We start from the raw sequence: 14,318 nt of genomic DNA, 5'->3' as shown, positions 1-14,318 counted from the left end.
GGGCTTCTTTCACTGAATCCCCACATCCTCTGACCGTGCATTTACCACGGGACAGCAATTATTACATGACTGTCTCCTCCACTCCGAGTGGAGATCCTAGGCTCATAGGTTCCCACTTAGGGAACTGGTGCAAGGTACCACCAGCTTCTGGAACACAAAAGACACTCAAAAAAATAAAGAAAAGAAAAAGAAAATGAAGACTGCTTAATGAATAAAAAGATCAAAATGTAAGAAACAGCCTTCACATGTTTTGGTAATGAAGAAAAACATTAAACTCCAAAGGCACAAACAAAACCAGCCAAACATGCACACAATCAACAGTCCTTAAAATGTCCATCATAGAGGCTGGGAAGAAAATAATTCACTGTAGACCTTTTGAAATCTTTTCAGTGTTGTACTATATGAATTTCCTACTCCAAAACACTAACAAAAGATAATAAAAGTTACTTAAAAAAAAAAAAAAGGTCAAACACTTGCCCACACTTCTCTTCCTCTAACAAACATAAATAAAGCAAGACTCAGGACAGCAGGCAAAACTACTGGTCGGAAGCCCACTTCGTTTTCTCCATGCTGACCTCCCTGTCGGGATAACAGATTTAGAATTTACCATACTAGCAGCGCCAGACACTATTCTAAACTTCTTTCATTTAAATAACCCCTTCATTCCTCACACCAATCCTGTGGGCAGAGACTATTATCACCTCCACTTCCCGGATGAGAGAACTGACGGATGAGAGAACTGACGCATACAGAGGCGCAAAGCACCGCCCCTAAGAGATAAAACAAGACTCCAATCCAAAGCTGTGTGACTGTAAAGCCACAACTGGGAGATTGGGATTGACATATACACACTACTACATGTAAAATAGATAACTAATAAGGACCTACTGTATAGCACAGGGAACGCTACTCAATACACTGTAATGACCTATATGGGAAAAGAATCTAGAACAGAGTAGATATATGTATATATATAACTGATTCACTTTACTGTACAGCAGAAACTAACACAGCATTGTAAATCAACTCTACTCCAATAAAAATTAATTTTAAAAAGAAAAGAAAGGAAACACCCCGAAGAAGAACCTATAGCTAACCGTCTGGGTGAGACCTTCAGCCTAACAACGCCCCTCTGCGCCCCCTGGAGAACTGAGAGCAAAATCCTGGCGCCCATCGTGCATCCCTGGCACCGACGCCCGGAAAAGGATACCCACGGCAAGGACCTTCCCCTCCAGCGTCTCCGGGTTGACCTGCCGCCCGGAGCACTCCAGCAGCTTCCAGAGCCCCTGGACTCCCATGAGCGAGGTGTGCCCTAAGAGCGTGTCTCGAGGGCGGGAACGCGGGAGACCTTTCACTCCAAGTCTTCCACAAGGGGCTGCACCACCGCCCCGGACCCCGAGAAGAGCTCTCCCAGCTCCCACCCGGAGAAGACGGAAAACAAGCAAGAGCGCACAGCTTTCCAGGGAAAACAGGCCCCGGCGAAAACCGCACTTCCCAGAACCTGACACGGCCTCGCGGAAGAAAGACGGGCCCAGAGAAAGTCGGAGGCACAGAGGAGCAGGTCCTCGTCTCGCCCAGCGCTTTGGCCCAAACTTCTGCACTCCTAACAGACGACCAGGGTGAGGGGACAGCTCAGGCGAGATAAACAGCCAAAAGACGTCCCTGAGGCAACCCCTGTCTCCTCCAGGGAGGCCGTAAACACACGCGAAATATGGCCTCCCGGCTTCCGTTTAATGCGTCACGCAGGGCGGAAGTCCCGCCTCCCAGCGCTGATGTATATCCGCTGCGCCGTTACACTCCGGAAGTGAGGGGGTGGTTCGGTTCTCGTGTTTTGTGTCTTGTCGGCGCCCTGCTTCTTCCACGCTGGCATCTTGTTGCGGTTAAATGTTGAAACCAACCGCAAAGCGTCTGCCTTCAGAGGTTACGGTTTTCTAGGTGCTTTATCGGTATCAGTTTCTTCCCACTGAGCCGCCACTTGTGAAAACTCTTAATACTAAATATTGTTTTACACGTGAAAGATGGACCCTTTGGTTGGTGTTTGTAATTAATAAGTATTTATTTGTCCGGTAACTTGTGGTAACACGATTTAAAATCTTAACCCTTGAAATATAGTCTTCTCCGGCATGTAAAATTTAGGAATCCACGGCATGTAGGTCAGAAATAACACGAAACTAATTGCCAGATTAGCACCTGGGTAGACGGTGGCTCGGACCCTCGGGCTGAGATTCACACCCCGACCGAGCTAAGTTATGATGTTTATCGTTGTTCAAGTCGCATTTGTTCAGAGTTCGTCTCTTCATCTGTAAACTGAGCGGGCATAAAGCCAATCTTGCAGACGGTTTTAAGCAAGGATCAGAGGTAATGTTTGCAAAGTACTTACCACTAGGAGTTAATAAATGATAGCCTTATAGTACATATTGGTTCAAATTTGGACTATTGAAACTAGATTCAAAATCAGTGAAAAGACTGATTAGAGATCAGTTTTTAGCAAAGCTATGTTCTTGCCCAAACAGATGGGTTCCCAGTAGCCAAGTTTACTTGACCTAGTCACAACTAATTTTCTGTCAGGGATAATCCTGACAAAGTACTTATTTTCATTTCCTCGGTGTGTAAAGTAATCCCGAGAACTGTTGTTCCGAAATGTATTTTGCCAGAATTAATATAATCGCCTGTTCAATTTTTGTCTCCCCCCCCCAGTAGTTTACAGTAGACTGTAAACTTATTGAAATCAAGAACTATTTTGTTGACTTATATATCCCATTCCTGATATTTAGCAGGAATCCTATAAATATTGCCTAAATGACCACTTTCCCAGCCTCAAGTCTAAATCTCTGCAGGGCATCTTGCACCCTGTTGAAAGAGAATTTCCTCAAGCCAGGCAGATGTTAGTTTCAGATCCCATCTGAGCCATGTAATAACCCTGAGCTATGGGCTGAATTGTGTCCCCTTCCAAAATTCATATGTTGAAGCCCTAATCCCCAATACTTCAGAATGTAACTGTTTGGAGATAGGGCCATTTCAAAGTTAAGTTAAAAGGAGGCCATTAGGGTGAGTTAATCAATCTGACTGATGTCCTTATAAGAGGGAATTTGGACACCCAGACACTAAGGATAATTGCACAGAGGAAAAACCATGTGAGGACACAGGGAGAAGGGGACCAGCTGCAAGCCAAGGAGAATTCAAGAGAAACCAAACCTGTCAACACCTTGATCTTGGACTTCTATCCTCTGGAGCTGTGAGAAAATTGTTGTTTAAACTACCAATCTGGTATTTCGTTATGGCAGCCCTAGCAAACTGAGACATCCTAGGATCCTAGGCAAGTTTCTTCACCATTGAGAATCTGAATAAAATGGAGATGCCACTTCTTTTGTGGTTGCTCTGAGATCAGTGACTTAACATGGAACACCTAGTGGGTAATGGTGCTCAAATTAGTTTGTTGAGTGAATGAGGGGGAGAACTCTGTGGGTAAAATTGAAATACAGAGTGTGACTGGATTGTAGATCACCTTGCCTGAGCCCCTCCAGTGTCTGGGAGAAGGCAAGTTGGGAAGTATTATAGCTGCTGCACCAGCTTGGCCTGATGATGGGGCTTAGTATCGGGAAAAGTAACAGTTTCAGGATTTGATCATTTTTTACTACCTGAGAGCTGGGTAAAAACAAATAGCCAATGTGAACATTTGAGTACTACAAGTGCTTGTAAAACCAGAGCAACTTTTCTTGAATACAAAATATTTTTTTAAGGCACAGCAACTAAGGAGTGTACCTTTGATTTGTAAGAAATTGGTTCCTTTAGATGCTGTTTAAAGGGCCCTCCATCAAGATTCTGACAGGAAAATACACCTCGTTTAGGCCAATAATAATAGCAAGCACTTAAGGAGCAATTCCTATCTACAAAGCACTGTTCTAAACACTTTACATGTATTAACTTATTTATTCTTCAAAACAATTCATAAAATAGATACTATTATCCCCCTTTTACCAATGAGGAAATATGCACAGGAAAAATAATCTTAACTCGCCCAAGGTGATACAGCTAGTTAGTGGAGAGCCAGTAATATGAACTTTCATTGCCTCTATGGAGACTTCTACGAAAAATTGACCAAGAAATTAAATATGACAGGAATGTTACTGATCTTGAAAGAGAAAGGTGCAGTCACTTGCTTACACGTTCTGGAAAAGCAGTCCCTGTAAGTCTTGGTGTGCTCTTGATAACTGCCAAACTTGTAAGCCAAGTTATTAAGTGATTGGATATATTAAGACATTTATAAAAGTTGATTATGGCCAATAAGCAATACATATAAACTCATCCTCTTTTCCTAGATGTCACTATATTCTCTATTTTATGTTGCATTCATCTCCTTTACCAATCTCTTCTCTGAAATAATTTGGCTGAACTATACGCAATTGCTGATATTCAACCATATTTGACCTACAAAAATTACAGTTTAATTCGGTTCAAGTAAAGAATTAAGTTTTCTATTTCCTCTTATAAAGTCTTAACAAAAATCTAAAATTATACACATATTGACAATTGCATATTGTCTCACTGATTATAAAAGTCAGATAGAAGATGTTTCTTATACTACTTACACAGAATTGACAAATTGTCATGTACTTCAAACAAGATTATAAGGGTACTCCCTTCTTAAAGGTTCAAAACATTCTCATGATTAAAAGTAGAAAACAAAACTTTATTGATGAAAACGTCTTAAAAGTTCCAGTATGAAGTAACAAAATCAACAACCTACAAATCTTTCAGTCCTTTGCATTTCAAGCAAAATATTCTCTTCAGAAAAATGCCCATTTCATAATATATATACCCTTCTGTAGGCTAGGCATGTCTGAGTGGATAAATGGATATAAAATTCAAAAGAGAAGAAAATGAAAATATTTTAAAAATAAAAATCTGAACCTTCTCCTTGAGGTGTATTATGATATGGTTACCAACATATTCAGCACCTTGTAATAATCAAGTTACTGATTTGAGTCCCAAAACAGCCCCTGAAATGAAAGAACAAGAGATCCTAGTTGTTTGTGAGTCACAGGTTGGCAGCAGAAGAAAAACTGACAGCAACTGGAGAGGAGCTCAAATACATGAAATCCACACTTTCTGAACGATTTCACACTCACTTCAAGCAGCTAATTGTCTACATGTTTTTAAAAAGGAAAGAGCTCAGAGTCTGGAATACGGATAGTTGCCCTCTGCGTGATGGGGCATTCCTAACGCATCCTTAATGCTGTTATCAACGTATGACTCCATACTAGGGACCAGTCAAATATCAGATCTCATCTCACAGGTTACCTTGGGTAAAGAAACTTCAGATGCCACTTGTTCTTTTACTCTATCCCTAAAGCAAGGTTTATTGTAGACTTATGAGTCTTTCAAGACCTAAAGTTCTTGTCAGTATTTGACAGTAACATACCAAGAAAGTCAAGAGTACCTGAATCGATGCACTAAGTCACCCATCTGCACCAACAGAAAAGATCAGTATCTTGAGTCTTTTCTCTTTTGCCTCTTTATAGAGAATCCTGAGAAAGTTGATCAGGAAAAAAATGAGCCAGGCAAAATACCATTACAAGTAAAACAATTTCTAGACTCACTAAGTCATTTTAAATGAGCTTTAACCACTAGAGAAAAACTAGAAATCAACAGCCCCGATTTTTTTGGGCAGATACTTAGTACCTTACATTTTGAGCTTGGGAACAAAACTGCAACAAATATCTGGGGGTCAAGTCATAAGAAATCACTTCATGCTTAAGTATTTCAAATCGTGATGCTATTGAGTGAAATTGTGTTTGATTTGTTTGTGTGTAATTGTATTGGACTTTGTGAAACTGTCCAGAATGTTTGTATACTCTTAACTTTTAAAAGGACAAAAAAAAATCTGTGCTTATCGGTTTATATATCGGAAATCACCCATCATAATCATATACAAGCTTATTTACTGGAGAAACTACAAGGTTATGTGTTGTACCACAAGATATGTTCCTATTTAATACAGACTTAAAATCCTGTACTTCCTTAATGCAGTCCTGTATAGACCAGCTGCGTGAATAACACAAGTCGTCAGTACGCAGCATGGTCAGTCATTACCATCGTAATCACTGTAACCCTGGTAACCACTGTTCCTTCTCTCATGGATACTTGACATCTTTTTCCATGTCGAGTCCTGATGGAAACTAGCGCTAAAAGACCGGCCCAGACGCCCATGCTGCTTCTTGGAGATATTGTCCTCACTCTCAGATTTGGCAATTCCCTGGGCATGTGTTGCAGGTTGTGATTCTTGCCTAATGGTTCCAAATGGAAAGTTCCAAAGGCCAAATCTTTGCCAGTTAAGTCTCTGGAACGCTATGATGCAATGCAAATTTCCTCCAACCTGAGAAAAAAAAAATGTTGGGTTCGGAAAATGATAAGAAATTAATTATACTAATATGTGGGTTCCCATGAATTCCCTTATTTTTCCCCCTTCACCTGCATCAAAACAGTGCTGATCCTTTGAGACATCATCAGATCACATTATCCTGCATCTTTCCTGACCAGCTGCCTTTACAAAAATATAACAATGCCCACAGGAGGCAAAACCCCTTCCCCCCATACGCCTGTCTACCACTCACACATGCTGTACCTGCCCAAGTTGACTAATCCAAACACCAAGATCATTCCTCTTCCTCTCCCTCCTACGCATTCTTCATATGATAGTAGGATAATATGGATGGAATGTCTACTCAATCCACAGAACATACCATTCCCTGAGAATCGACCCCAGCAGCCTTGTTGGTACACATGGTTCTGCCCCATGGCCACAGTTAATCGCCCTGGGAGTGAACACCTGACCCAAGCTGGGCCAAGACTACAGAACTGGGCTGGAGGCATGCCAGTCTTAGTCTCGACCGTTCATCTGAAAGGGAGACCTAAGTTGAAAGATGATCTTCGGGAAGTAAACAGACAAATAGACAGCTAAGAACAACACAACTCCCAAGAGAATAAGACAGACTAGCCCCCTGGCCCCTGCTAACATTCTCTTGCGTGGTACCAGTCCCCCCCCGAATCCAGGCTGGACTTCTTGCCCTTTCCTTTTAAAGATACCCCTGTGTCCTTAAAGTAATTTTCACTTTTCTGTCTAAAATGGTCGGAACTGGGTTTCTGTTATTTACAACTTAGAGTGCTGGGTAAAACAACTGCATTTTGGCCAGTTGAGAAATACTTTGAAATACAATGGTGTTCTTACCTTCTTTGTTTTTCGATACTGCAGCCCCCTCTCTAAGTGCCGGATATCTAGATATTCTGGATTTTGAGTGTTTAGATCAGTAACAATATCCGCCCACCTATTGTTAAGGAAGGATAAAGCACAGTTTTCTTTAAGTTCAAAATACTATTGTAATGGAACTTTTCACATGAGCAATTTGCTACAAAAGCATCATGGCAATAATTCTCTTATCACAGGATTGTTGCATCCAATAAGCTTTCATAAATCCTTGTTTTTATGACAATTCTGTTTATCCAACTATTGCCAAGGTTAAAAATGGTTACCCTGCATATGAAATAACTATATATCAGCCTGTTAGATGACATCCTGCAGGGTAACATAGAAACATTCCATATTTCCTTTTTAATTGGCGTCAAGTACATTTTCAAAAGATTTATAAGTTAATATGTCTTTACTCACAAACAACATGATTGATTGTATAGAAAATCCAAAGCAATTTATAACTGCTTTGGATTGCAAAACTATTACTAAAACTGATAAGAGAATTTGGTAAAGATGCAAGATTTAAGGCCTATATAGAAAAATCCATTGTATTTTTGCACACTAACAGAAAATAATTGGGAAATGAAATGTTTTAAAAATCAATTTGCAAGAACAATATTCAATACCTTGTAATAACCTATAATGGAAAATAATCTGAAAAAAATATATATATATATAACTGAATCATTTTGCAGTACACCTGAAACTAACACAACTTTGTAAATCAACTATACTTCAATTAAATAAATTTACAATAGCATCAAAAAATATACACACTTAGGGAAAATTTTAACAAAATACATATAAAACTCTCTGCTAAAAATACAAAACATTGCTGAAAGAAATTAAAGCTCTAATTAAGTGGAGATAGAGTCTATGTTCATAATGGGAAGACTCCATATTGTTCAGATGTAATTCTCCCCAAACTAAACTATGGATTCTATGGATTCTACTCTAATCAAAATTCCAACAGGCTTTTTAGCAGAAATTGAAAAAAGGGGGAGAGGGAAGGCGTTAACATACTTTTTGCAGTGAATAGCAGGATGTTTTCTACTTGATTCTCCAATTAAGATCCAATATTCTACTTCTTGTGGTGAGAGGGGGCCCCTGCTAAATATAAAATACACTCACAGTAACCTTCATAAAGTCATTCACCCCCTTGAAAATATTGCTTCAATTATACACTGATAAAAGATACACTGAAGTTTATCCATAGTTAGCAATCACCAACACTAGAATAGATATTGGAGTGTAGGCTTGAACAAATATCTGAAGGCCATTAAAGAGAAAGCATAAATTAAATTTAGGTTTAGATCCCCTCTTACAAAATATAGGGCTAAAAATGTTGAAATATACCACCTCTCAGCATTTAGGAGGAAAAAAATAAAATCCTAGCATGCTACCCACCAGTACCCTTAAGCTACACTTCTTCTTTCACTTTGCATTCAAAAAGTTTCAAAAGGCATCCTAAAAATAAAACCCTAAAGCAGCAATACACCTGTAGAACTTTTAAACATACTGACGCCCTAACCCCACCCCTGGAAACTCGAATTCAAGTAGGTGTAGGGTGGAGCACAGGGAAGTATTTACGCAGCTGTAAAAGCATCTCAGGTGGTTCTTAGGTTCAGGCAGAGGTGAAGAGCTCTCCTCTAAAGGGAGCCAAGTAGGAGTACCTACTTCTTCACGTTTTACATTTGACAGGTGTCTGGGGTGAGGTGAAGCTGCAGGATCAAACTATAGAAAAAAACCACAATAAACCCCACAGCCAGAGAGGTGACTAGAACACTTCAGCATGTGGAGAGACGCCGTGGTTTTCCTCTTGCTCCTCGTTCACAAAAATACAACGTCCAGCTTCCCCACCCAAAGGCCGCCTGGCCTCCAGCCTCAAAGAACCCATCCTACCCCAGATGACCAAGCCACGTTCTCCCAGCCTGACCTTCAGCCCTCGCTGAGAAAGCAGTGCTGCCTGTTCCTCCTCATTCACCAACGCCACCCACCCGGATAGAACAAACCAGAACTCAGCTGGGTGAGGTTAACTGTGCCTATCAATGAGCACTTCTACTCAGAGTACTCATGGCTTCTGTCTTCAACATTCTCAAATAGGACACTTCTTCCTCTGCTTTCAACTACCCTGGCATTATCTCAACCCATCAATAAGAAAACCTGCTAAGGAGGAAAAAAAGTATTAACATTCAGTCACCCTCGCTTATTTACAGGCTGTCTCTTCTAAAGCAATCCAAGTTTTCCTGGAAGTAGACATACGTATTTAATAAAATAGAAACTTTGGATCAACAAAGGAACAAATATAACCATTAGGGTAATATGGTTCCTGATATTAGAAATAAAAATTGGCTGCAGGCTTCCTGGTAGCCAGGACAAAAGGGGAGCCCTGATAAATTTCATGTTATTCACCATAAGAAAGGAAATGCTTTTTAATGTACTCAGTTGCGACAGTCTTCCTGACACTAGAGTCCACAGTACATTTTCCCTGTGGGATCCTGGACGAGATCACTGAGACATAATATGTAAAGTCCTTTGTGGCCGTTTTATAATAAACATAAAAGTGAATTTTCAAATGGCTTTCTCTTATCATGACTCTAACAATAGTATCCAAGTGGATAATGTAAAAGCACAATTAACCAAACACACTTCTGCAGAAGATTAAGCTACTATGTTTAAAAGACTAGTCTTAGGGGCTTCCCTGGTGGCGCAGTGGTTGAGAGTCCGCCTGCCGATGCAGGGGACGCGGGTTCGTGCCCCAGTCCGGGAAGACCCCACGTGCCGCGGAGCGGCTGGGCCCGTGAGCCATGGTCGCTGAGCCTGCGCGTCCAGAGCCTGTGCTCTGCAACGGGAGAGGCCGCAGCGGTGAGACGCCCGCGTACCGCAAAAAAAAACAAACAAAAAAAAACCCTAGTCTTAGTTAATGTAATGAAAGCAAATCACCAAGTCTTCCAATGTTTAATCAACCAAATATTTCTTAAATGCTTTCTACAACATACATTCCTGGTGGAGTATCCACATAAAATACCGAAATGCTTACCTGAATGCTTTATTAGCTTTAACAGGGGTTGCTTCAAAGCCAATTGGACAAAAATAATGATTTTGGCAATGGTAGATATAAGCTAACGATTCATCTTTCAATCCGTGAGTTAACTTCGACAAGGCCCCGGAAGCTACAAAAAACAAAAACAAACCAACTGAGGGACCATAAAGCACTATCTATGCTTTATACAAACAACTAGTTAAGGACTCAAAGACAGAAAAGACATTACTTGGAACACATGGACGTTGCTGGGGAAAAACAATGAAAAGCTATCGAAAGGTTAAAAAACAATTAATGGATTTCAGTTTTACCCTTTAGACTGAAATTCAGGCAAACTGAATAGCAAACTAAAAAACTGAAAGTCCTTGCTTACCCAAACCTTCAAATAGCATACATGCTTGTCTACAAAATTTAATTACCATGTAAAACCTAATACCTAGTGTATATAGCAATGGTCTCAACTCCTCTGGTTGTACACATCTGTCACTTGAAATTTCTGAGTAAGCATGCCCATTATAAGCATGTTTGTTTATAAGCTTTGTACATATACTACTGTACTAATATGTCTTTGTAAAAGATACACAGGAAGTAGAAATTTTTAATTAGATTAAAATGTAAACATTCTAATACATTCTTCCCATACCACAATGATCACCTTGCAGCTGCCATAATGCGGACATCCCAATTTGAAGACCACTGAGGTATATGGATAAATATAAACTCGAAAGAAGTTCCAAAAATGAAAACTTTTCCCCACTAACACACATTTCAATCCCTTCTACAAAAGTCACACAAACCAGAGGAAAGACTTTCACAAGCCAAGTGATAAGAACATCTTAAGAGACGGGCTGGTAGTACCACAGCATCCTCTTAATAACTGCTTCTCCTTGTATATTTCCCATGGCTGCATATATTACTTATGAAGTAATTTCAAAAGTATTACCATAAGAAACGAGTTTTCACCAGCACTAAATACTTAAAGCCATTAACTGAGGTTTCATTAACTTGCATCTCCTGGAAAACACTAAATTATTCATGAACAAATAGCCCATTAAAACTGGAAATCCTAAAAATGGTTGTAGTCGATGAAAGCTTGCAAATTATGGTTTTTCTGATCGACTTTCTGGCCACTGAAATAGCTGAAGACCAAAAATGGCAGGTCAACGGCTGTAGAAGAGCCAAGGAGGCAGGACCCCGCCCCGACTTCTGCAGACACACACAATTTGTGAGTTCCAAGGAGACAGTAATATTTCTGTCTTAAACTCTTTCTCCAAGGTTTCAGCTCGGCCTTCCCCACAGATTTTTACTTCATGGCATAGCGCCGGAGCATACCTGCACACAAGGCAATCTGTTCTACTAAAATCTCTATTTCATAAGGATAAATAAGTCTTTCTGCTGTTTTCGGTTGATTTCCCCAGACGAGTTAAAAACTGACATCCAAGGGCAGCTCTAAATGAAGAATGATAAGACCTAAAATTCAGAAGATGGTCAATATTTCATTTCCATAGTTGAACTTGATTGTAGAGATGTTTCAGGATAGTAAGCGAATGTAAATAGACAGATTTAGACTCCTCATAAATTCAGTAACTACTAAAGATGTTTAGACACGTAAGTGGTTTAGAAAGAACTCTTGAAATCTTTTTAAAATTGTGAAAATGCCAAGTAGAAAATTATCCGAAATAACTAAAACTTTGTAATGAAAGAACTGTATTGTAACTTCCTAATGGAAATTTTTAAGTATTTCACACTTTCCTCCTTAAGTCAAATGTAACACAAAACAGCTGATTACTGTGATTATGAATAGTAGTCACATAAATATACTAGAATATATTCAGGGGCAAATGAGATAGGTATGAACATTTGCCCTCATTAATATTCACAGTATTTCATCTGCTACAAATACTCTTTGACCAAGTCCTAGTTTTCTAGAGGACAGAGGTGGGTTTTCTTCTTTGGAGTAATTATAATGCTCCTCAAGAATGTTTCTTCTTCTTACTTCAAGGTACATGACAACATTCTGATGGATTTAGATTAGGAATCAGCGAACTTTTTCCTAAAGGGCCAGTCAGTAAATGTTGGAGGTTTTGGCCCATGGGCACTATGCACTCTACTCAACTCTGCCACCGTAGCTGAAAGCAGCCACAGACCAAAGCAGCCAAAGGCCGTGTGTAAGCAAACGCATATGTCTTTGTGCCAATAAAACTTTATTCACAAAATGGGCTGCTGGCTCATGGGCTGTTGTTTGCAGACCTCTAATGTAGATCAATAATTTTCAAACATATTTTGACATGGAATCCCTTCTGCAAGGGAAGTTTACATGCCAGCCCAGTCCATAACAGGGATCAAAGCAGAGTTGCTGTGGCCAAAAAGGAGGTATAGGGAATCTAAGTGCCCACCCCTTGGCCCCCACCAGCCCGAGGCACTGCCGTAGAATTCCCAGGACTCAACTGAGCACAGATTGAAATTTGCACACTGAATTTCCTATCAATGGAAGGAAATTCCTATCTGAATTTCCTATCAATGGAAGACCACACTCTTTATAAAGAAGCTGAATAGCATCTCTTTAGAAAGCCAAAGCAGTAGTTCTCAAACTAGAGCACAAAGGGCTTGTTAAATAACAGATTGCTGGTACCTACCCCCTCCGTAACTGACGCAGTAGGTCTGGGGTGGGGGCCAAGAATCTGCGTGTCTAACAAGTTACCAGGTGATGCTGATATTCATCCAGGGGCCACATTTTGAGAGTCACTGGTCTAAGATTAAGAGGAAAATTTCATTTAGCTCAACTCAGGAAGTAAATTATGAGCATCTACTAACTACAACAGGAACCACAGGGAAACAAAAGATAAGGAATGCACAGTACCTCAAGCTGCCCTCCTAAAACAAGTAACTTTGATATAGAGTGGAAAAGGACAGTGCCACAAAAAAAGGGTGTAATTCAAAGGAGAAAGAGCACATCAGGTTTGAGGAACCAAGAAGGGGGTGGCATCCAAGACAGAACATAATCAAGTGGCAGCATTTCAACAATCCAGACAGAGGAAAGGGTATGAGGAGAAAACAAAACCACTGCAGGGGAGGGATGTAATCAGGGAACAGCGTGTAGCCCAGTTCAGAATGTAGGGCACGATAGGCAGCGTGGAGAGGCCTACAGTAGGGCACCCCCAGAATTTCAGGATAAGGTCAGAAAAAGATCACCCTCTGAAATAAAAGACAGTAAAGACAATATTTAATCCATTAAGCTAGTCATCCAAGAAAGCGATTCTATTTAGGAGAAGACATATAAATGTGTTACAGATGGAAACTAAATTCAGAACGACGTTGAGTCTAGACCAGAGTATATCAAAAAATCGGAAACTTAAGAGACAAAGCAACCACTACCAAACGCAGAGCCATGATGTGCATGGTGTAGAGAAAGCAGAACAAACTAGAATTAGCCAGCCTGCTGTACTGTGAAGAACAGTATATGTCCTGAGCGGCCGAGAGGATCCTGGTGCTTTTGATAGTGTATTTCTCACTCTCAGTTAATATATTAACATTCTAACATTTTTTGAGCTTGTTTAGTACAAGTCCATTTTGTAAAGCCTTATCATCTATAGAAGAACTCCAGAGAACTCTAAAAGAACTTATTAGGATGTATTTTTATACCCTCAAAGACAAGGACCAGATTCTGTAACCCAGCAACATAGTATCATCCTGCAAGGCTCCTACTCCCTTGACATCTTTTAAATCCAACTGGTACGTGGAGGACAGCAGGGAAAGACCAATCTGTTCTTGCCTGGAATGATGCTAAGGAGTTTACGCTTTAAGCAAGCACTAGAGAGCTCCCAAAGTAAAAAGGGATATGTTAGCACCGCACGTAGAAAAAATTTATCCAGCCTTGTGTCTAATATGAACTGGAGAAAACCAGAGGACGAGGAAAACAGAATATGAATATGCACAGTCCATCCAAGATGCATTAAGACACTGTAGGGGCTTCCCTGGTGGCGCAGCGGTTGCGCGTCCGCCTGCCGATGCAGGGGACACGGGTTC

The 14,318-nt window shown here is 40.3% G+C and overlaps 2 protein-coding genes across 14 annotated transcripts in view; both read right to left on the bottom strand.

Annotated features, from left to right (window-relative positions):
• Positions 1 to 2,209, bottom strand: part of ERCC5 (ERCC excision repair 5, endonuclease) — a 32,283-nt gene extending 30,074 nt beyond the window's left edge. For 6 of the 9 annotated variants that reach the window (XM_055089313.1, XM_055089314.1, XM_028497930.2 and 3 more), the window contains exon 1: positions 1,211 to 2,209. In XM_055089313.1, coding sequence (XP_054945288.1) covers positions 1,211 to 1,298 — 88 coding nt within the window. In that variant the 5' untranslated portion in view covers positions 1,299 to 2,209. The remainder of the gene's footprint in view (positions 1 to 1,210) is intronic. The other 3 variants (XM_028497933.2, XM_028497932.2, XM_007107901.4) reach the window with 2 other exon arrangements.
• A 2,460-nt stretch (positions 2,210 to 4,669) lies between these two features.
• The window catches only part of BIVM (basic, immunoglobulin-like variable motif containing), a 30,472-nt gene continuing 20,823 nt past the window's right edge, over positions 4,670 to 14,318 (bottom strand). For 3 of the 5 annotated variants that reach the window (XM_024123232.3, XM_007107897.4, XM_007107898.4), the window contains exons 7-10: positions 10,290 to 10,422; positions 8,273 to 8,359; positions 7,229 to 7,325; positions 4,670 to 6,376 (exon numbers count right to left, since the gene is read on the bottom strand). In XM_024123232.3, the coding sequence (XP_023979000.1) occupies positions 6,083 to 6,376; positions 7,229 to 7,325; positions 8,273 to 8,359; positions 10,290 to 10,422 (611 nt within the window). In that variant the 3' untranslated portion in view covers positions 4,670 to 6,082. The remainder of the gene's footprint in view (positions 6,377 to 7,228; positions 7,326 to 8,272; positions 8,360 to 10,289; positions 10,423 to 14,318) is intronic. The other 2 variants (XR_008618941.1, XM_024123234.3) reach the window with 2 other exon arrangements.

This window comes from Physeter macrocephalus, chromosome 13 (genome assembly GCF_002837175.3).
Source record: "Physeter macrocephalus isolate SW-GA chromosome 13, ASM283717v5, whole genome shotgun sequence".
Taxonomy (NCBI): domain Eukaryota; kingdom Metazoa; phylum Chordata; class Mammalia; order Artiodactyla; family Physeteridae; genus Physeter; species Physeter macrocephalus.
This window is presented reverse-complemented; position numbering and strand designations above follow the sequence as displayed.